Source organism: Folsomia candida, unplaced genomic scaffold, assembly GCF_002217175.1.
Source record: "Folsomia candida strain VU population unplaced genomic scaffold, ASM221717v1 Fcan01_Sc006, whole genome shotgun sequence".
In the NCBI taxonomy this organism is placed as follows: Eukaryota; Metazoa; Arthropoda; class Collembola; order Entomobryomorpha; family Isotomidae; genus Folsomia; species Folsomia candida.
This window is the reverse complement of record NW_019091198.1, coordinates 929,106-951,131: the sequence shown is the minus strand read 5'-3', so window position 1 is coordinate 951,131 and position 22,026 is coordinate 929,106. Positions and strand designations below refer to the sequence as shown.

The window sequence follows — 22,026 nt, the reverse complement described above, 5'->3', positions numbered from 1 at the left end:
GGGTCAAATTTTGCTAAATGGGACGGAGGGGGGTGAGTGGAGACTGCCCGATGAGATGATCTCTTATCGCTTTAGCTGCCAGTCGGTGACATTTTTTAGATGGCAAAATACGTCAGAACTGAAATTTGAGACGTAAGGACAGAGTTTGAGTTACCTTCGAATTCGAGTCTTTATTGACTAACGAAGAAGAGATTTCACAATTTCACCCGATTTCATTTCACTCTGCAAATATGCAACTGGAGATAAATAGGAGAGATGCTGAGCTATTGCATACAATTACAGCAAACAACCCGTCATCTAGTTTTGATTGAATAGAGAACAAGATACGAAATCTTGTCATGTAATTTATATGTTCATTCATGTCATTTGATTATATGTGTCTCTGTGATTGCTTGCTTTATTTGCTTAATTTGAGTTTTGGCATTGAGAGTAAAATAACAAAGTATGGTCAAAATTGCCTGGAGAGTGGGACCTGTGGCGCATTATTTTAATTACATATGTACAAATTTATTAATAAATACGCAGAGAGTAAGTTAAGTAACAACTTGAGTGGCGTCATGTGTATGAGAGCATTTTTTATTAAAGTTGTTGCATTTTTGGTAGTAGTACTAGACAATAGAAATCATATAGAAATAGGCTTTTTTTGTCGCTTAAATATGAATCGTGAAGACTGTGAGCATATAAGAGGACGACATCAATTTAGTAGTATTGTGGGGTTGGTTAGACTGTGGTAATATAAATACATGGAATTATTTAATTAAATGTTGGAATTTGATGTCAACTTGTGTATTTGTCCCGCATTAAGGATCCATTTATGAACAAGTTACTGGCCAGGGGCAGAAAGTGACTTATCCATAAACTTCTTTTTGGAAAAGCATAGCCACCATTTAGATGGCTTCCCATCATCCGCACTAAAAACCTTGTCGCAAACTCGAGTTCCTGTCTCTTGCCGTAGTTGTGTTAAGTATTGTCTTAAAAGTTCTGTAACAGTAATTATTATTATTATATTATGCTATATAGTTGTCATGCATAGACATTATTCGTCATTTCACTACTTTACCATACCTGCATCTTGTGCAGAGGCCGGTTTGGCATAAACGGAATTAAGTACGAAACCAGGGTCTCCTGGAATGTCAAATTTACTAATGGCCAAGGTATACATTTCCTGTATCCCTTGATTCTTATTGGTACACTTGGCCAGCTTTTTAAGACACTCGCTAATATACAAAGTTATATATATCAAGAGACGGTCCACTTCGTTCTGTAATCAAAATATACACAATTGTGTTCAACAACGTTCACTTAACTGTTAGGACGCATTTTAAAATAATTTCTCTACCTTGATTTCATACGTACGAAAGAAGACGTTGGCCTTGAAGAAGTAGATGGCTTCGTCCACAATGTCCTGTTCACCGGTTTCCGGTGCGGCTGGACCCCGAACTTTGGTCCGGAGGGGGAGTAACGCCATATTTCCCACCATCTGGTTCACACTCGTTATCTGGGAGTGGTATGCCTTCACAAAAAGAAAATATTTACATTCACCTTAATTATAAACCTAAAATTAATTAATTAAGCATTACCATTCTATTCTATGAACAGGAAACAACTTGTCTTAATTTGCTTTAGGTCGGCGAAAGCCTTCCTTCGTTTCGTTGAGTTATTTGAGTTTATGGGCAGACCTCGACTGCGCCTATAACTGACCAGCGCCGAGCACTGGACACTTTCGCCTTCGGGTTTTACTGGACTAGTGTGACAAGCAAATTAGGTGTGGATTGTTATTAAGATGACAAATAAATCGGGTGGTGGTCTTCTATCATCATCACCATCATCACCACAAAAAGTTCAACTTTTCCGCTCTTGGTGTTAATATATATGCTGCAAATGTTTTACATATACACACTTTACAGAAAGGAAATTCATGCATGAAAAAGTGATTTTCAGCTAAACTAAAATTTTCGCGAAAATGTCGGACCGAAAATTCGCAAAGGAATAATAAGTCGTAGCCAAATTTAGTAATTTGAAAAGTACTCTTTGGAACTGAGAGAGCAACTTACATGGTATTTTTCATGGAACTTTTCGGTAAAAGGTGTCCAAAGTCGCTTTCTATGTATAACTTGCAGTACAAGCTTATTTTTAATTTTCGATGCTTTTTTGAGATTGGTACAAGAAAAATTAAGAAAAGGCAAAGTGTGTGATTTTTCTACCTATATCTCATAACATGAATCCTGCTATAATCTAAAGTGTCTCATTTTGGTCAAATGGTTCAACAGTTGTATGGACCGTAAGTTAGTCTCATAGTCTCAATCTTCACGGTATACAAGAAGAGTCTCAAAATATTCTAAAATTACCTTAAAATATATGATCTACGAAAATTACGGAATCATAAAATTAGTCTCATAGAATTCCTACCCAAACTACTTGTTCCCAATCTGAAGGTGAATCATTCTCATGATAAAAAAGATTATTACATATGTCACATCAAACATCAAAATTTCACGTAACTCATTTTATGGCATATTATTAACTCAGCAAGTTAGTGCTTTTGAGTTAAATCTGAGAGAAGGCTTAATAAATATCATGGATCTAAAGGATAAATATGGAGGAGAAAACATGCTTGACGCTAATCGCGTGTTACCCGAAGATTACTTTCTCTCCTGGAATTGGCTTGATTTCTCCTCTTGTTTCATCGCCCAGTCAGCCTTCGCAACTACCACTATCCATCCAATCCACTATTATCATCATCATCGTAAAAAGTAGACAGCAACACGAAAGCCATAAAGAAGAAGAAGGCAAGATGATGATGTGTGGTGACGAACGGTGACTTGAATTGACGACGATCTGCACGTCTGTGAAGCTGTACCTGGGTTTGAGTGCACTGCTGCCGCCCACCGTCCAGCTTCCTACCGCCAACCGCCGCCTCTCTTCCTACCGCCAACCGCCGCCTCTCTTCCTACCGCCAACCGCCGCCTCTCTTCCTACCGCCAACCGCCGCCTCCCTTCCTACCGCCTACCCGCAGATGCCACTTCCAAAAAACCTTGTACATCGACTTCTCTAACCCTTCGCCGTACCATAATACCCCAAAATGTTAATTTTACTCTAAAATACTCAAGAAATCCCGAAAACTAACTAACAAACTAACAAAATAATCCGCATAGATTCCTACAGCGGGATTTCAAACTACCGCCTCCATGCTCACATATGTTATTGGCCGCACCCCCGGTCATCATTTACTGCGGACCCGCACCCGCCAGATCCCTCTGGTCAAAATTACCAAACCGGTAAAAGTCATGACTTGGACTTTTTGCTAATTTTGACTTTGTCGCCGTTTCCTACAGCGGGATTTCAAACTACCGCCTCCATGCTCACATATGTTATTGACCGCACCCCCGGTCATCATTTCATGCGGACCCGCACCCGCCAGATCCCTCTGGTCAAAATTACCAAGCCGGTAAAAGTCATAACTTGGACTTTTTGCTAGTTTCGACTTTGTCTCCGTTTCCTACAGCGGGATTCCAAACTACCGCCTCCATGCTTGCATATGTTATCGACCGCACCCCGGGTCATCATTTAATGCGGACCCGCACCCGACAGATCCCTCTGGTCAAAATTACCAAGCCGGTAAAAGTCATAACTTGGACTTTTTGCTAGTTTCGACTTTGTCTCCGTTTCCTACAGCGGGATTCCAAACTACCGCCTCCATGCTTGCATATGTTATCGACCGCACCCCGGGTCATCATTTAATGCGGACCCGCACCCGACAGATCCCTCTGGTCAAAATTACCAAGCCGGTAAAAGTCATAACTTGGACTTTTTGCTAATTTTGACTTTGTTGCCGTTTCCTACAGCGGGATTTCAGACTACCGCCTCCATGCTTGCATGTATTACCGACCACACCCCTGGTCATCTTTTGGTATGGACCCGCACCCTCCAGATGCATCGGATCCATATAAATAAACTCAGAGTTACTTTTGCCTTCTTCCTTAGTTTTACTTTGATTCTCAATAATGCACATGTAGTATAGATTCGTATAACTTAAATTTATAAGCTTATCAAGTTAGTCAAATGGCGAGATGTTGGAAAGCTCTTTTCTTGCTTGGTGAAGTGGTGTTTTCAAGACATCAGAGTAAATTAGCTCCAGTGTTTCGGGAAGCAGAACGGTTGTTACTTGTAAAATGTCCTGAAATAAGAATATATAGTAAGAATACATAATACATAATTTCTTTAAATGTAAATTGTGAAATAATCATTGTCAAGATACTTCAAATCCTAGAGCAGAGATGTTTTTAAGCTTTTGGATATCGGAGGAAACTGTGGAACATATCTTAGAGCAAGATTTTGTGGTAAATGGATATGATACCACCATTTGCTGCAAATTTCCAGAAAAGTTTGGCTTTCGTTCCACCCACATCTGCGTAAATAATGTATTAGAATATTACTATATCAGGTTCTAGTTAAATAGCTGGGAAAATTTAGCGACCTTTTGTCGAGCACATTTGAAGCCGCCGACAAATTCATCCCGATTGGCCACGTAAACTTCCATTATGTCTTCTTTAATGTTGGAGTAAGCCATCATGAGTGAATCCTCAGTAAGATTCTCAACGATTCTGTACAATAATTACAATTAAATTCATCGTCCATATTATTATGTATTTGCAAGTTACTTATATCGCTGATATTGTTTCTCCTGGGTGACAAATTCTTCACCCAAAACTTGCTTCCGCAGCGATTGCTTGGCTAAGAATATAAGAGATTTTTATTGTTATAACTGTTATAAGAAATTTGGTAATAAATGTTTGCAAAAATTCAATTAGGCTAATCAGACCAGAATTCCCTTGCTGATCCGTCAGAAGGTCCGAGACTATTTTCCTGAACTTTGACTCCAGGTTAGCTGTGGTAGTCTCCTCTTCTTCCGCGGATGTTTTATTACGCCTTTGCCTATTTTTCCTGAATTTGTATAGGAATAAATTAGTATTTAGACTAGAATAAAACATCTTTCAGTCGGGCATTTTTGTAGAATACGCTATCAAACGGTTATTAAAGTTCGTTTAAATATTAAATACTACATTACCGAGTCTCCAAACATCCATCCATAGTTCGTGCTACATTATTTTGATTGTTCAGAGTAAGAACTTGTTGAAGGGGTTGAGAAGACCTGTCTCTCCCAATCTTTTGAACCCTGGCATTCTCTCTTGCCTTCTCCTCGTCAAGCTTGGTAAGCTCAGTCCTATTATGTAAATATCTATTTTTTCGTTCGCCTTTTTTTCTTTTGCTCCATGTCTCCTTGCATTCTTGAACTTCTTCTTGAATTAGTCCCTTTGGAATATCTCCACGTTCGATTTCGTCGTCATTTTGAGCGTTTTTGTAACTAGCTTAGCTTCTTTGCTTGCTGGTTTCTTTGGTAGATTGTCGAATACAAATTTTTTGTTTTTACCATTTGTAATTTCAAAGCGATGCCGAACAAAGTCGGCGACATTTTCCGGTTCCACGATAAGATTTTGCTTTAATAGACGAAACTCTAATTCACAGTTGGCGTTCTTGGTTTGCTGCACAACTCCACGTGCGAAAATTCCAACGTATGGGGCGTATGTGTTTTCAAACACGTTCAGCACAGCAGGATTGTAAAATGGGTTCAACTCTGCATCCTCATTCACGTGTTTTTCTTCAATTCTTCTTATTTTCTGAAAAGTGTGGTAGAATGGCGACTTCTCACGTAATAACCTACTTGCGTTTACTTCTTCCTCGTCTGGTCCTGCATAGTCATCCACTATAACGTCCCCATCCACCCATTCTTCAAGAGAAATTGACTTGATTCGCGCGAGATTGTGTTGGACATCTTCGGGGGACATCTTCTCCTTCCCAAATAGGGTACATATATCCTTCATGGCGATTTCCACGTCGTTTAGCGTTGACGCCTCTTGTAATTTGGCTAACCCTCGCACGCTCGCGTCCACGATCTCATTTCGAAATTTATGTCCAACGGTTTTCTTGCGAACATTGTCAAGAAATGACTTTGTCAAATGAGATGCACACAATTGTATGCACGCCGTATCTCCAGCAAACGTGTCCTCGTTTTTGAGGATGGCGTAACTTTTCTTCAAATATTATTAGTTTCATTGTGTTATATCCCTCAGACACAGCATGAAGCATGGCGAAATTAAAGTCGGTACATATTACATCAGGGGCACTCTTCGTCTGATATGGGCGTAATTTTTTCACACCTCGCTTGATGCTAGTAAGAGGACCCGCAATATCATTGGATTGACCTCGCATTAAAACACTGTCAGCCACAATGAAGCTTCCCTGCTTCGTTTGCGCCACAATAGTGTACAATAACAATGTGTTCCTTTTGTTCCTGTGAGTTTTTTCAGCAGGATCATTGCTAGGATATAGGGCATCTCGTGGGAGGGGCTTTAAAATACCTCCTGTCGCATCAATTCCCACAATAACATATTCTCGTGAAATTGTGTCCGTAAATAATTTTATTGATTGCTGGTCGAAAAGATCCAGCCTAAAAAGTTTTGCATCCAAGTTAAAATCTTGGATGTAACCACAAATTGTGGCGTTGGCGTTGTGGCTTGTCTGGTAGTGATTTTTCAACAACCTCAAGTCGTCGAATATATTAGAAGCCAATCTGACTTTTCCTTTGGACTCTGATTTCACAGTTCGTAGAGCGTCTGCACTGGGAGGAACGCTTTTATGTAAAAGCTCGAGCCCTTTCACATCTTTTCAAGTCTGTGAGAAATATCTTTGCTGCCGATGTAGTTGATAATTGGTTTGATAGTTTTTCTCGTTCGATCCCCGTGATTGGCCTTGACGTCCTTTTTCCTTGGACGAGGGTGAAAACTCCGAAAGATTCCAAGGTAGTTTCTAAGGCCTCTCCCTGGATTGGTTTGCATGGGAAAGTTACTTGAAATTTGATTCCACATGAGCAGTATCCTTGCTGTCGAGCGAATGGCTGATCTTTTTTCCTCTCCGAATAATAATAGGGCTCCCGCCTATTCTTAAAAGGGCAAAGGATGCCAGCTTCCCGAAGTTTCTGCGAAATAACGTCCCCAGGAATCTTGTTTTCTACAAATTTTGAGGTTTTGTAGTCAAAAAATTTGGAAACTTCGTTTGGGGAAAATATAACTGTCATTTTTTTAGGCGGAATATAATTCAGTTCTTCCTGAGAAATGCCAAGGACAGTACAAACTGTGTCCACATCGAGTTGTACATCAGCTAAAGGTGCGTGAACTCGTACGGTTTCATTTTCGTTGGCTGACCCTGTCTGGTGATCGAACTGGTATGAGGTTTCTTGTGCGTCTTCCTCGTTATTTTGCATATCCGCCTCGGAACCTCCATTTGCATCATTCTCAGGTCCGTCGTGTTTTTCGGTATATGTGTCATCATCAAACTTCTGTACGTCGTCGTTGCCGTCATTTTGATCTCCGTTTTCAGAATCCAGGTCGTCGTTCCCATCTTTTTCAATACTGTCATTTTTATCAGTTTCTGCTGCATCCCGACATTCCAGACAATACCACTCATTGGACTCTTTGTAGTCGCAATGATTTTTTCCGACTCCGTCCTTTTGGTAATGATACCACTTACCACATCCATCACATTCTACCGCTGGCAAGTGGTCGTTCCCACGAACTCCGCAGTTGCACCAGCTTTCTTTTACGCTTCTTGTCTTTCGTGGCACGTAGTATTCTGCTGTTGGATAGCGCTTCGAAGGCTTTGGGCTTCTTCTGGTTAATCTCCTTGCCGTGCCATGTTCTGGATGAAAGGGTCTATGAACCACGGGGCTCTTATTTAATACTAAACGGGCGTGCTCTGCTTGGACGTCCTAAAGACCCTCAGCTTGTGCGCCAAAGCTTTCTTCAGGTAGGTCTTTGTGGGCGTGTTCTGTTTGAACAGGTTCGGTTTGGGTTACGAGGATTTGCTCATCTTGGGCGACGCCGACATGCTCCAGTAGCGCGGTTGTGATAAGTTGTACTAGATCAACTTGTATGTTCTCTGTGTGAGCGTGGGGGGCGTCATCAGCTTGGCGTTGCTCAATTCCAAGTTCGCTAATGAGGTCGGCTTGGTTTACGAAGATTTGTCCATCGTGAGCGATGGGTTCGTCTTCAAGAACGACGACGTGGACAAATTCTACTTGGTCAGCTTGTGTGTCCTCGGTTTGGGCGTGGGGGACGTCTTCAGCTTGTGTCTCTTCAGTTTGGGCGTGGGGGGCGTTTTCAGCTTGTGTGTCCTGGGTTTGGGCGCGAGGGACGTCTTCAGCTTGTGCCTCCTCAGTTTGGGCGTGGGGGACGTCTTCAGCTTGTGTGTCCTCAGTATGGGCGTGGGGGTCATAGGTGGTTGCATATAATGGGACATGCTCGGACACAATTTCTTGTGCCGCTCGACGTCTTTTCGGAGGGTTCTTCTCTTCACGAAACTCTGCCATTTTGAGGAAAAATCCTCGACAGAGTTCGTGTGGCACCCTTTCTTCTCGCAGAAACGCCGTCCAAAACTCTTTTTCGCAGAAGGATACCGTATTATTATGAGCTTTGTTCATGTCTGCTTTGGAAAATTTCATCTTGGACGACTTGTAGGAAACGGCAACAAAGTCGAAACTAGCAAAAAGTCCAAGTTATGACTTTTACCGGCTTGGTAATTTTGACCAGAGGGATCTGTCGGGTGCGGGTCCGCATTAAATGATGACCCGGGGTGCGGTCGATAACATATGCAAGCATGGAGGCGGTAGTTTGGAATCCCGCTGTAGGAAACGGAGACAAAGTCGAAACTAGCAAAAAGTCCAAGTTATGACTTTTACCGGCTTGGTAATTTTGACCAGAGGGATCTGTCGGGTGCGGGTCCGCATTAAATGATGACCCGGGGTGCGGTCGATAACATATGCAAGCATGGAGGCGGTAGTTTGGAATCCCGCTGTAGGAAACGGAGACAAAGTCGAAACTAGCAAAAAGTCCAAGTTATGACTTTTACCGGCTTGGTAATTTTGACCAGAGGGATCTGTCGGGTGCGGGTCCGCATTAAATGATGACCCGGGGTGCGGTCGATAACATATGCAAGCATGGAGGCGGTAGTTTGGAATCCCGCTGTAGGAAACGGAGACAAAGTCGAAACTAGCAAAAAGTCCAAGTTATGACTTTTACCGGCTTGGTAATTTTGACCAGAGGGATCTGGCGGGTGCGGGTCCGCATTAAGTGATGACCGGGGGTGTGGTCGGTAATATATGTCAGCATGGAGGCGGTAGTTTGAAATCCCGCTCTAGGAACCTATGCGGACTATTTTATTAGTTTGTTAGTTAGTTTTCTGGATTTCTTGAGTATTTTAGAGTAAAATTAACATTTTGGGGTATTATGGTACGGCGAAGGGTTAGAGAAGTCGATGTACAAGGTTTTTTGGAAGTGGCATCTGCGGGTAGGAAGAGAGGCGGCGGTTGGCGGTAGGAAGCTGGACGGTGGGCGGCAGCAGTGCACTCAAACCCAGGTACAGCTTCACAGACGTACGATCTGCTGTTATTTTTCTCCAATTTCAACGAATAACTTTCCTCGCCCTTCCTTCCCCACCAATTCTTGTTCTTCTAATCAACCAGTGAGCAACGTCTTATCATCTTCACTAATCAATAATTACTTGAAAAAATGAGGATTATTCTTATGCTAAAGAGTTTTTAGGTCAGTTTTATACGAGTATTAAATTGTGTCATTTATTGATTCCTTTGATTCTTATGTACATATGCATGCACAAATATTGAAATGCAGTTATTTCTTGTTAATTGTGTACATTTCTTGATTCATTTTTACTGTGTAACTAATTAATTGACAGTTTGATACATTTTAATTGATTTCGCTTATTGTAATTTTGATTTTTAGGAAAGACAATGAGATGTGTCTTTGACTTGATGGATGGATAGATGAAATTTCGAAACTCTTTACTTCAATAGTTCAGTCATTCCTTAGTAGAACGGACGATATGACTATGTCATATTCGAAGTGAATGAACACAAGGTATTTTTTTAATTCGTTGTTTAAAATATCACTTTAATTCCTGCACGTGGATATTTTATTAATGTAATTTTATTGTGATTATTTGCAGGAACCAAAGAATCTGGCCCCTTTAGTCGATAAAGATAGTTTTGAAGACAAAACTATCTTTTTTGGCGTGATAGTGCGAAGACGAGTCATGTACAGTACAATAAAGAGGCTATAGTTTGATTAGTATGATAGTAATTGGGAATTGCGACCAGTTAGGAATTGTTGGTGGTCAAGCAATATCAGAGTTAATTAGTTACCGTTCGTTCCCGACTGCAGTAGTGTTTTGTACAAATATAGGAATAGGATTTCAGTCTTAGATGCATTGAAAGTTGAAACGATATGCTATTATTAAACATGAATGAAGTAACGTTAAAGTATTATGGTTTGCTTGTCACTTAACTCAGAGATTGGGGGTAGTGTTACATTGTATGACCTACGAACCAGGAGGAAACTACTATACTGTATGATACAAGTTTCCATAAGCTGGTAACCTCCTCCAATTAGTAATTGTTTAGGGATAGGAAAAGTACAAGCTTTAAATTATAATAGTTATACCAAAGACTTGTTTGTAGTTAAGTTATTATAATTTAAACACTAGCAATTTGCTGTTTTAATAGAAGTTTGATAAGTGGCAAATCGTTGAGAGAAAATTCAGAGTGTTGAAAATAAGATTCGCATAAGGTAGATATTAAAGTCAGGATTATTGAAAGACCAGATTTATACAATGCGATATGCTCAAATAGTCATGGGGTTGAAAGATTGCGGAAAGGTACGTTAAACGTATTCTTACTACGTTTACTTATTAATAATTTATTCAAATTCCTAGTAGGAATTTCCAATTAGCTGCTAAATCTGTGTTACTTACAGAGCACTTACTGCCTACTTATATCAAAATACGCTGAAAGCAAGGGGAGAAAGATGCGAATTGTGAATTTGGACGCGAGGACCCCCTCTGTCGTATACGACCAACCAATTGCTGATGTCAGGGATGTGATAACAATTTCCGAAGTGGAAGAGGCTGAACGATTGTCGCCTGGAACAGGTGCTGGGTTCGAACTGACTTTGACGTAAGCAAATAGGAAACATTAAAAGGAAACGAAATAGAAAATGGTCCTCTCTAAATTGCATTAATGTGTAGATATGTTTTGGATCATCCGGAATGGCTTTTCGACGCCATTGGTGAGGTAAAGGATGGCGACTATATCATTTTTGACTGTCCAGGAGAATCCGAATATCATGTACATCTGAAGACCATGAAAGTATTTGCTGCAATGGTATGTACTATGTTATTATTTGTATTACAATGTTGGGCGCATGGTTGGTTTTAAGAGACATTTTGCGTATTTCAGCTCGTCGTTAAAAACTTTCGCACATGTGGCGTATTTGTGCGAGACTCTCGATCCGCTATAAACGGATACAATTTCATAGCGAGTTGTCTAACCCCGTTAACTTCATATGTCAACTTATCCATTCCGCACGTCAACTTGATGATGAAGGTGGACCTCTTAACTGACGAAGAAAAGTCAAGATTACAACTTTTTATAAACTCTGACGTCAAAGATGTTCTGCGATACGAAAATTCTAAACATAGGTCAGCCACTGACAACAGTTTATTAGAAGGCTATCAAGAGCTTGCCAAAATTTGCTCCACTGCAGGTAGGTGTATACCAGACATATATGACTTCAATCTTCAAAACAAATTAACGATTATAGCGCAGGAGAAAGTGTGAATGATAATAATGATTGTGTTCTTTTGTTGCAGCCTCAATTTTAGAAGGACATAACTTTGTTCGCAAGAAATATTTCCCAATCGACACAAGGGACGATAATTCTCTGAAGGGATTCCTTGGTATATTAGACGATGTAATGGGCATTACTGAAGACTGATTTTGTCTATAATTTTTTCTTCACGTCTCAATGTTTTCTTACCAGCGTACTACTACTACTACTACTACTATTACTACACTAATACGATGTGACTTTATATATATACGTCTTTTTCAAGAACTGATGTTGAGCATTAATCTATTTTATTATTCAACATGCAAATAATACATACTGGCAATTATTTCAAGTTTCTCATTTTACAAAAATAATATTACCGTATTTTCAATATTAATGATGTTAAATACCAGGTGCTCAAAGGCTAAGGTTCTGACTTTTTCTGCACTAACTATTATATGAGTGAATGCTTTACTATGGCACTATATAGGCAATGAAATGTTCAAATTTTCTGCACAAGAATTGTGGTTCAGTTAAATTTTATACTTTTGTAATATATTCGTATACATCGTTGAACGTTCCTTTCCAATTTTTATGCTTGAGTTATCGATTAATAATTTTCCAGTCCAATAAATATGTCTGGCCATACCAAATACGGAATAATGGATAACAAAGTCATCATCAGTCAGATCTTGTATTTCCGTAGGACTTTTTAGTATTTTTATTGTACTTGTGGTAACAACAATTACTTTTAATGGTTATTTGACTGTCATGATCAGCTTATTATGTATTACGCACTACTAAAAAGTAGTTTTTAGTATGGATATTTCTTTTGATTCCACTTCCGAAAGGACTGACTGGTAATTTTATTTAGTGTAGAAGCGATTTGTAACTTAAACCTAAGAAATAATTGAACAAGGTGCTATCATAGTTAATTATGATAAACGATTGCTTAAAAAGAACTTTATACAACGTATTGGTACTATTCGCACTAAATATTGCAATCCAAAGAATGTAATTACATGTAACATGCAACAAGGTAAACAGTTTTAGTTTTTAGTAATTTTATACATACGAATCTAGACTACTTGAATATATAATATAGATACCCAATAACATGTTCGTAGACTTATGTTGGACAGGATCTTTATTATTGTCATTAATGTCATCATTGCATTTATTAAGTTACCTTGTGTAATTAGTTCATAGTATTGTGGCGAAGTGTGTTAGTACAATATCATCCAGCTGGGATAAAACATTTACGATGACTGAAACCTGGAAATATACCAAATCTATCTATTCGTTATCGCTAATTATAACAAATAAATGAATGTTTCCACTTGAAATTTTGAAATCATACTCCAGTTTAGCTTCATTCATTGCATCTAATTTTCAGACGAGTGGCTGTTATCTAAAAATCTGTTTATTAATAAGCAGTTTTTAGCTGTGGAAGCATTTTCATACTTTTTTCAGAACCTGCTAGCACATGAAAATTATGAGTGAGTGACGTGTCTCTTAGGTTTTCACCCTCTGCTCTCTAACCCCAAGTAGCAAATACTTAGATTACTTATCATGATTACAAATGTTTCGGAAGTGTGTTCCCCTCCACAAACTGGGTTTTGTTGACCAATGGGGAATCGCCCCATGGACAGCCACCCTTCGTCTTCTTTACCTTGTGTGCAGAAGAGAGAGAACCGGAACCGGGTAGTAGAGAAAGGTGGTAGCAAGAGGAGGATGGTTATGTACTTAGGGTGCCGGTAACAACCGGGTCCGGGTATTATTTGAAGCACCCTTTTCACTCCCCGTTCCACTCTCTTTTGATGAGTTGGCTGATTTTTAGCTCATCAATTCTGCCGGAAAACTGGACAAGAAATGGGTTTAAATTGTTAGTCTTTAATGATGAACCTTAAACCTCTTTAATCATCGGGCACGAGGTAGTTACAAGTGTGTGCGACGGGACCGACGGTGGGCCTTCATCAGCGACAATTAAGGTACTTAATATATTTCGGATAAGTTATCGTGAGGTTTTACATGAAATTTCGTACAAGTACAAGTTTGCACGATATCTTGGAAGTATTTTTTTACCCCTTTAAACCTTTAGTCAGTGAATAATTTTTTATATATTTTTTTTAATTGTCATATGTTATATTGCATACTTCTCAACGTACATGGGTGCATTATGTAAGCAATAGAATTTCAACGTTTTGGAGAAAACCAACTTTCACTAATTCATGCTCATCCAAAAGATTAAACAACTCCCCACAGCAATGCAAAAGATTTTATGAATAGAATGCTTCAAAACCACATAATATAAGAAACGTAATAGAAATATGTATAAGCATTGTCTCACCAATTGTCATACACACGCAATAAAAACCCACTTGAGATTGACACTTTGGACAGAGTTTGTTCTACGTGTTTATTATAACAAAACAAGTAAAGCATTGCATACATGGTTTTGTTAATTATGCATTCTGCTAGCTAAGCATGTAACATATTGTAATAACTGTCTCCAAATCTATTAAAAGTATTTATTAATATGAATAAGCAACATTTATATTGCTACCAACAGTTGGTAACCAACTGTACAAGTAATGTTGCCACTTGTTCATATATATGTGATGTATACTCACATTTGCGTCTTCATATGTACATAACAGTAGCAAAGAAGCCGGTGGAATTTTCTGCCAACCAGTCAACTTAGCTTTTTAACAAAAAAATCATATGTAACAAAGTTAAAACACATCTGATCCCTGTCAAGCATAGCAAGGCTTTAATAATCGCTGGTCAGTTGCATAAATATTTTGATAAAACTGTATCAAAATCTAGAAAATTAAAGAACGCCTCAATCCAATTTTGTAATAAGTTTGACATTGTGTTTATTAGATTAAAAATTGTAGTGTGCAAAACTCAAAGTCTATACAATTCTTTGAAACAAAGGTGAATTTTCAAGTTAAACACTCGATTTGAAAATATCATAATTTTGCATCTTTTTATTTTAATAATAATGCATCATCCAACTTCATTTTCTGATTTGTGTGATATTTTGTTTTCCAGGAAAGTAGTCGTCAGACTGAATTAAGACGATGAAACTCTTCGTTTTAATTCCTACCGTGATAGTTTTACACATTCTGCTTGCCAATGTGGATTTAGTCGACGCCACAAATTGTAAGGGATGCACCCCCCTGGACACCTACTCTTTCGAAAAGGTTCGCATACTTATTTCTAATACGTGTTCGATTTTAACTGTATGTACATGCATGATAAATATCGGAGTATGTATGTAGGTACATGATTTCTCGTTATGTTCGTCATGTCTTACTCTTTTCATAACTTTGTATATGCATATCTCAAGTACAAATCATTAGGAACACCAAGTTTTATTGTGTACCTCGCAAAACTTCGTTTTGTTGTGCTGCCTGGTACATTTTGTGTTTATAGACCGTGGCAATTGAAGTATTGGTTCAGTTCATCCATGTAAAAAGCTTTCGTCATCATCAGAGTATTGGCTCACCTCATAAAAAATTCATTACTTATCGGATTTTACTTCACTTTCACGGCTTTCTTTCCGTGCATGTTCATCCCTTTCGTGTTGATTGATTCATGCTCGAAATATTGGGCGAAACAAGATCGTACATTTTTGAGGAGGACATTTATTATTCTCAAACAATGGCGTTCCACTTTCATTATTATCTTCAAACTTGGCTATGAAATGCTTTCATTCATTCTACCCTAATTGCTGCCTATCTACATACGTCTAGAACTTTATCCAATGCTTTTCTGTATTATACTTTTATTCAACAAGACTTCGGAATGGAGTGAATGTTTATAGTCAAGTATAAAATGTTGGAACATTCATTCAACCATAAAATGCTTTTGAACCTTGACACCTGAAAGTTACCATTAATAAATATGTTCCATTGTACTGCTTACAGTAATTTTATTGGTCAATGTTGTTCTGCATGCTCTGTTCTGAAGAACAGAGGTCCGTCCCAACTCATAAAGCGTAATATAGACCATTCATTTATGCAGTCACATATTCTCGCAAGCAAATACCGATAGAGAAAAGTGAGATCGTTCTGAAATGGATAGCATTTTACCGAGTAAAATTTACTCGCATTGTTTTCATTGACACAATCGTCAATAATGTTTACCAACACATAAACTGTACTTTCTTTCTTTATTTATTTTTGAAATTTAATGAAATTATATATAACCTGAATCTAAAATAGAAATTTTTATTATCCATATTCCTCTCATTCTTCGTTCCATGCGTGACAATAAATTTCTGGAGTGTCAGGGTATTCATTCCCGAATGTTTGCTCACCTAGAACTTGGTGTCTGTTTGAATACTCATGAATACTAATTGGTGGATGAGTTGGCACATGAATTGGCATGCTGAATAACACGTTGTTATACACAATGTCGTCATTGATTGTCTCAAAAAACCTAATTGCTGTTAAAATAATATTACTCTTCCTTCCATTTTCACTGATCTATCAAACAAATATGCATCAATCTACATAATCGATTCGTGTTGCTATAAAAATACATGAATGAATATTTGTTCAAAATTCTAGCTGGTATCCAAGTTCAAAGCCACCCTTGTAAAATTTGACGTCGCTTACCCCTACGGTGAGAAACATGACGAATTTGGCAAAGTTGCCGACGCCACCCGAGGTGTTTCTGACCTCCTTGTCGCCGAAGTGAACGTAAAAGACTACGGTGATAAGGATAACCAAGATTTAGCCGAAAAATATGAGGTGAAAGCGAAGGATTTTCCCGTTCTGAAACTATTTCGGAGGGAAGGAGGGGAGCCACCGGAAACTTACAAGGGTGACTTCAAGTTGGACGATATCATCACCTGGGTCAAGTCCTTCACCGGCGTGTACATCGGCCTTCCCGGTTGCATCGAACAGTTTGACAGACTCGCTGGAGAATTCATGAAGAGTAAAAGCGATGTTAAAAAACGAGCCGAGCTGCTCAAACAAGCCAAGGAACTTGCAGACAAGGGGATGGAAACACCCAAGGATACAGAATATGCTCAAATCTACGTCAAATTAATGGAGAAAATTGTAGAGAAAGGGGACGAATTTGTCAAGGGTGAAATTGCACGAGTAGAAAATTTAAGGAAAACCAAAGTCTCTGTAGATAAGAAGGAGGGATTGCAAAAACGACTGAATATTCTGCAAGCGTTTTCTCACGATGAACTTTAAAATTTGCACGGTTTATGCACGAGTAATTGAAAACATGTGAATTCCTAAAGTTTCTTAATACTAGATTGATTAGATATATTTATTAAACCGGGTATTACATTGTCAAGGTACATATGCATCCTTTTTTATATTTTGGCACTTAATTAAAGTACACTTTTCTACTGTCTTCTCACCAACATTCTGTATACATAGGTATAACTTTCTGCATAATTATATTTATTATAAGTATGCTGTTAGTCATTAAATTGGCACTTGCATGGCAAGATACAAAACAATAATAACCGTCTTGTGACTTAAATAACAATGCAACCTCAAGTAGAAATGCAATCGTAGGTTCTCTCTAGCGCACTGAAGAAATCGAAGGTGTCATTTTATAACATTTCATTGGACTTTCTCTGATTTTATTGTTATAATCTCCACTGTAAAAGTACGCACTATATTGTTAACAGTGCACCACCAGTCTGTGCGCGGATATAAGATCAAAGATCGTCAAATTATTTGTGATTTGTCATTAAAAATGTTTTTAGAAAACAAGAAATATATGGCATCTGGCAAACAAAACATGCAAGCACCGGCAAAAATTATGTAGGTTCGCTTAGGTACATATGTACGTACATGTGTATATATAGCGTGTATCACCTTTATTCTAATTAAAATTTACCTTGCTGACGATTACTACATTCGTAAATGTATGTAGCTACCGTAAAATTATTCTGGAAGGCGGAAATTGCACCGGAAACTAAGAAATTAAAATCGTAGATGGATTGTATTACAGAGAGAATTTATTTTAGGATAAATAGTATTCATAGATATTCAAGTAAGTAATTCGAGTGTGTGTAACAAATTGGAATTATATATGTTACATTTCTAAAACCAGTGAATTTAGTTGATGTCGATACTTTGCGATATTTTATAATTGTAATGCTACAAAGCCAAAGCAACATTCGCCCAAAAAGGGGATTCGTTCTGAACCACCGCTACAAATGTATCATTCCGGCAATTTGCCGTTATTGAATTTGTTATAAATACTTACATGGTATGACCCTGTGCTATAAGTTTATAGTCGGTAAGAAAGTGAACCAATTTTATGATAAGTAAGCTATATAAAATTTAACCTAGAAGACTTAATATGGAGTCATAGTCTAAGTCAATATTCCTCTTGATGTGCAACCCTATATACACACACACAGTTAATTGGGTCACTTCAATTGAGAATTGGAATTGCAAAAGAATAATCGATGTACATACTAAATAATAATTGGTTGATAAAACAAAGTATTTATTGCGCAATAATTTGTAAGAAAGATCTAATATGCATTAATTAACAATAGATAAATAGCAGCATATTCAGTACTACATGAGAAATGAACAGTTGAAATAGCTTTGTCAAAAAAAATATACTTTTCAAAATTACAATTTATTGAAAAATTTGGCACATAAGTGACAACTCGAATGATTTGTTTGAAAGAAAACCCAATTGGATGAACAATTGACTTTAATAAAACAATTTGTTTTGCTCATTTAATTAAAAATGTCTCTGAATGCTTGATCCACCACGGGCACGAAATTTCCATTCATTGCTGACCCCCTTCTTTCTGGAACGTAATAATTGTCGTCATCATAGTCATCATTGGTCTGGAAACGGACCTTTTTCTTTTCCTTGACCACAACAACTTCGTCCACAAGTGCAGCAGCACCGCCAACAAAATCATCAATCTCCACCATGGCCGACCGTGCACTTGTTTCTGGCTTGCGGTCACTTTCAGATCCTTTCAAGGGGTCCTTATCGTCCTTTTCACCACTTCCGGCAGCTTCATCCTCATCATCGTCCCCATAGTTGCTATCATCCCGTTCGAAAACGCCCAATCTGCGCATAGCTTCCACTATCAAGGCCAGATTTTTCATAAGTTCGTTGTATTTTTCAGGATTGCTTGGGAAATCGGGTGCATTCTCTTCTTCATCTGAAGAATAATCAACACCGTTGTTGAGATAGAAGGCATAGTCGTCGTAGTCCACGTAACGATCGGCATTATGGCGAGAAGGATTTCTAGGTTGAAATGTAACCCGTTGAGATCTTGAGTTGTAGCCAACGCCGAGAAGGTCTTGACCCCCCTCTTCCATTGCCGACGTGATTGAGGACATGGATGCCATGATTCTCTGGTTTTCTAAGGGGACATCAGCGTTATCTTATGTCAAGGTGAGTTTGAAACAGCAAGGATAAAATAAAATGGCATAAAACCAACTTACAAATTATTCTCGCTATCAGTTTGAATTGGATAGGGCACCGTGGTTGGTCGAATACGAATACATAACAACTTTCTGCCATACATAGTGCCTACTCAATAAGAGGAAATAATGTAGGCAATGCATAAACAATAAACAATTCCGAATTATTTATATTATTGTTCCTAATTATAATGTAATAATTGAATAAAATAAATGTTGTGCATATTCAAATACAATTCACTATGTGAAATTTTCATTATTGAAAATTTATTCCGCCCACTTTCAATTAGGGAATAATTTTCATTCATCTGAATTCCTAATGTCATTCTGTTAAGTGCTTATTGATAGAATATTTTAATGCATTGATAAATCAATCGATTACATTTGTTATCAAATCTTATAATGTACAATGCATCAAATTGTCCAAGAGGACAAAATTTGATACCTTCACATACTAATCTACCTACTTGTTAATAACTGAATAAATGAATGCAAATATGTTCAACAGATTTAATTTCTTTCTGGGTACGTAAAAATTCGCTAAGGTTAATTATTCCAACTTATGCTGACAACAAGGAGTATTATTCCTACATACCTAGTCGTATACACTCAAGTGTCAATGACATATAGCTTTATTACTTTTGTAGCTCTCAACTTAGCAATTTTTGACTAATTTTTTCGAAAAGCCAGATAAATTTCAATTCAAAAATAATGACATTTTGTGGCATTCCGGGGTCAGAAATTTTTTCCAAGCCTCCGCACTTCTACGGGGCTTAGAACACACCTTTGTCCCTAACTTTGACCATTTTTCATATTCCGGTGATTCAAATCCAGAAAGGATGATGACCATTTCTGATTGGGGATAAAGACCGGAATTTGTTTTTTTAGCTACGCTTGGGTCATTTTTTGCACTATAAATTCGTGCTGAGTCCTGCTGAGAGGTCCCATCAATTCCATTGAATTGGATCTCACTTAGGGGATGTACCACGGACTCAAAAACATATTTTCAGAAATTTGATTCCCCCACCTCCCCCCAATTTTCAGCAAAATGTAGAGAAATTACCCCAATTATCTCCCATCTGCAAAAATCATCAAAAAACCTGGATAATGTGACTTTCTGACCTTTTGTCTATATCGAGGGATGTCTCTGACCGATTTTGCGTAGATTAGGACAACTCGCTTGTTAAAAGATTTTTTCGATGTGAAAATCTCCTCATTTGTAAAAATAATCCTGCTCACTTATTTGGAGCGTACCGCTTGAAGTGACTGCTGCATTTCTTTAATCTAGCTTTCCTTTGGGGTTCGATCAGGCTGTGGCAAGTACCACATTTAAAAGTCCTAAGTCTAAGGTTCAATTTGAGCACTCATTGAATAATTTGCATCGACACTGTCAGCAGTGAGCCCGGTTTCCGTTGGAATTTCTTCGGATTCCAGGCTTGAGAGGCTTAACGATGGGTGTGGTCCTTGTTGGTTTTCAAAAAATTCTTCTTCGACTGTTCTTTGTCGATACGGTCCCCATGAACCTTTTTATAGTCCGTTGGGCTAAATTAAAGTATACCTTTGACTTTTTCAGCACATGTCAAATTCACTATTTTTCTTGGATTTTTTTTTGTGAAAAACTATTGCCGCCTGCTTCTCTTCAATTTCCTATATATTTATCCAGATGTTCAAAAATTACAAAGTCCATAGTGAATCATAATGTAAATCGCATGGCGAATCTAATGCACTTATCAGATTTTAATTCTGTGGCGTAGTTTTTTAGCAATCAGCTATTGACACTTGAGTGTATACGACTAGGTAATTACACAAAATAAATAAGCATTTCCTGCATAATAAGCCTTTTTATTCACATCTCTTTTTGTCGTCCTCAAACATACTAAACCAGAAATTTTCTTGGAAACAGTCAATGTCAATGTTTTCGGCGATATTTAAGTTATAGAAAATAAATATGAAGAGAAAATTCAGTGTACAGGTAGCCGAGAGAAGTTTTGAATAGAAACTTTCGATTGCTATTTTAGATTTAGCAGAATCGTTGCTAAACAAGAGTTATTCTATTTTTAATGCGGATGACAATCTGATAAGAATATAGAGTTATTTTTACTATAGGGAAAATTACTTCACATGCCAAAGTACTTATTTAATACTCAACTTTTTATTCATAAAGTGTAAAGCAGTAAAGCCCATTATAATCATATTTACGTACATACTGACTTACATGGGGGCAATTAAATCATTTTAAAAAACAGTTCAAACTCTTCCTTCAGGTGAAACACCGTCGACTAGAATCTAAATGCAACAATCGGAAATTTTGCAAGTCCATAAAAAAATCATAAACATGTATATAAATTTATCTTCGGGTTTTCATGATGACACGACAAGTATCAATGTCAATATTAAAAAAAAATACTACCAGCTTCTCAGAAAGGATGTCAAACAAGATATCCATCTCTTTTCTATAAATCTATAAAATATGCATACGTATAAAACAAAATGCAATGCCCTTTCGCCACCTGCAGGGCTTTGTACCATTTTAAATTTCAAACTTCGTCCATAATTTCTGCATAATCTACGTCACCATGAAATGATGCACAGGCATAAATTAAATTCCTTCGCTGAATTAAAAAAAGGAATCGTTCATCAGAAATCCATTCCTCTCATTGATCTTCATACGCACTCCTCTAATATCGGCAATTTCATAGTAATTAATATTATCGACACATTAAAAACCATATTCTGCAGACCACCACCAACCTCGTTTACTTCCTCCCATAGGCTAGTTTATTATTCGCGAGTGAAAGTTCCCCGTGTTGTTCTGACCAATCTCTCAAAGGAAATATTTACGTCT

General features: G+C 37.9%; 4 protein-coding genes across 6 annotated transcripts; 2 read left to right on the top strand and 2 right to left on the bottom strand.

Moving 5' to 3' along the window:
* Positions 1-545: 545 nt before the first annotated feature.
* On the bottom strand, positions 546-1,834 carry LOC110850901 (actin-related protein 2/3 complex subunit 3). Its single transcript, XM_022098502.2, has 4 exons — positions 1,581-1,834; positions 1,340-1,513; positions 1,066-1,261; positions 546-981 (listed from the first exon to the last, which is right to left on the bottom strand). Exons 1-4 carry the CDS (start codon positions 1,581-1,583, stop codon positions 824-826), a joined length of 531 nt encoding a protein of 176 aa, XP_021954194.1. The 5' UTR covers positions 1,584-1,834; the 3' UTR covers positions 546-823.
* Positions 1,835-9,444: 7,610 nt separating this feature from the next.
* On the top strand, positions 9,445-13,098 carry LOC110851376 (GPN-loop GTPase 3). Of its 2 annotated transcripts, none has more exons than XM_022099126.2 (7): positions 9,445-9,577; positions 9,856-9,990; positions 10,079-10,786; positions 10,885-11,084; positions 11,156-11,291; positions 11,367-11,673; positions 11,780-13,098. In XM_022099126.2, the coding sequence occupies exons 3-7, from the start codon at positions 10,742-10,744 to the stop codon at positions 11,902-11,904; spliced, it is 813 nt and encodes a 270-aa protein (XP_021954818.1). In that variant the 5' UTR covers positions 9,445-9,577; positions 9,856-9,990; positions 10,079-10,741; the 3' UTR covers positions 11,905-13,098. The 2 variants fall into 2 exon arrangements, with proteins under 2 accessions (XP_021954818.1, XP_021954817.1); XM_022099125.2 differs by having other exon boundaries at positions 9,457-9,657.
* Positions 13,099-13,340: 242 nt separating this feature from the next.
* Positions 13,341-18,475, top strand: LOC110851353 (endoplasmic reticulum resident protein 29). 2 transcript variants are annotated; one of them, XM_022099092.2, is made up of 4 exons: positions 14,380-14,525; positions 14,626-14,679; positions 14,797-14,948; positions 16,320-18,475. In XM_022099092.2, exons 3-4 carry the CDS (start codon positions 14,826-14,828, stop codon positions 16,953-16,955), a joined length of 759 nt encoding a protein of 252 aa, XP_021954784.1. In that variant the 5' UTR covers positions 14,380-14,525; positions 14,626-14,679; positions 14,797-14,825; the 3' UTR covers positions 16,956-18,475. The 2 variants fall into 2 exon arrangements, with proteins under 2 accessions (XP_021954785.1, XP_021954784.1); XM_022099093.2 differs by lacking the exons at positions 14,380-14,525; positions 14,626-14,679 and adding an exon at positions 13,341-13,730.
* Positions 18,455-19,492, bottom strand: LOC118436011 (RNA polymerase-associated protein RTF1-like). The gene is made up of 2 exons (XM_035852745.1): positions 19,203-19,492; positions 18,455-19,120 (listed from the first exon to the last, which is right to left on the bottom strand). The coding sequence occupies exon 2, from the start codon at positions 19,104-19,106 to the stop codon at positions 18,477-18,479; it is 630 nt and encodes a 209-aa protein (XP_035708638.1). The 5' UTR covers positions 19,107-19,120; positions 19,203-19,492; the 3' UTR covers positions 18,455-18,476.
* Positions 19,493-22,026: the final 2,534 nt, after the last annotated feature.

What these genes read in the sequence shown, in the direction of transcription:
- LOC118436011 (XM_035852745.1), bottom strand. Translation starts at nt 19,106, where the DNA reads ATGGCATCCATGTCCTCAATCACGTCGGCAATGGAAGAGGGGGGTCAA.
- LOC110851376 (XM_022099126.2), top strand. Translation starts at nt 10,742, where the DNA reads ATGCGATATGCTCAAATAGTCATGGGGTTGAAAGATTGCGGAAAG. An exon ending in GGTTGAAAGATTGCGGAAAG is followed by an intron (nt 10,787 to 10,884) that starts GTACGTTAAACG and finishes TGTTACTTACAG; the next exon opens with AGCACTTACTGCCTACTTAT. An exon ending in CAAAATTTGCTCCACTGCAG is followed by an intron (nt 11,674 to 11,779) that starts GTAGGTGTATAC and finishes CTTTTGTTGCAG; the next exon opens with CCTCAATTTTAGAAGGACAT.
- LOC110850901 (XM_022098502.2), bottom strand. An exon ending in TTCGTACGTATGAAATCAAG is followed by an intron (nt 1,262 to 1,339) that starts GTAGAGAAATTA and finishes TTTTGATTACAG; the next exon opens with AACGAAGTGGACCGTCTCTT. An exon ending in GGCCTCTGCACAAGATGCAG is followed by an intron (nt 982 to 1,065) that starts GTATGGTAAAGT and finishes TTACTGTTACAG; the next exon opens with AACTTTTAAGACAATACTTA.
- LOC110851353 (XM_022099093.2), top strand. Translation starts at nt 14,826, where the DNA reads ATGAAACTCTTCGTTTTAATTCCTACCGTGATAGTTTTACACATTCTG. An exon ending in ACACCTACTCTTTCGAAAAG is followed by an intron (nt 14,949 to 16,319) that starts GTTCGCATACTT and finishes TCAAAATTCTAG; the next exon opens with CTGGTATCCAAGTTCAAAGC.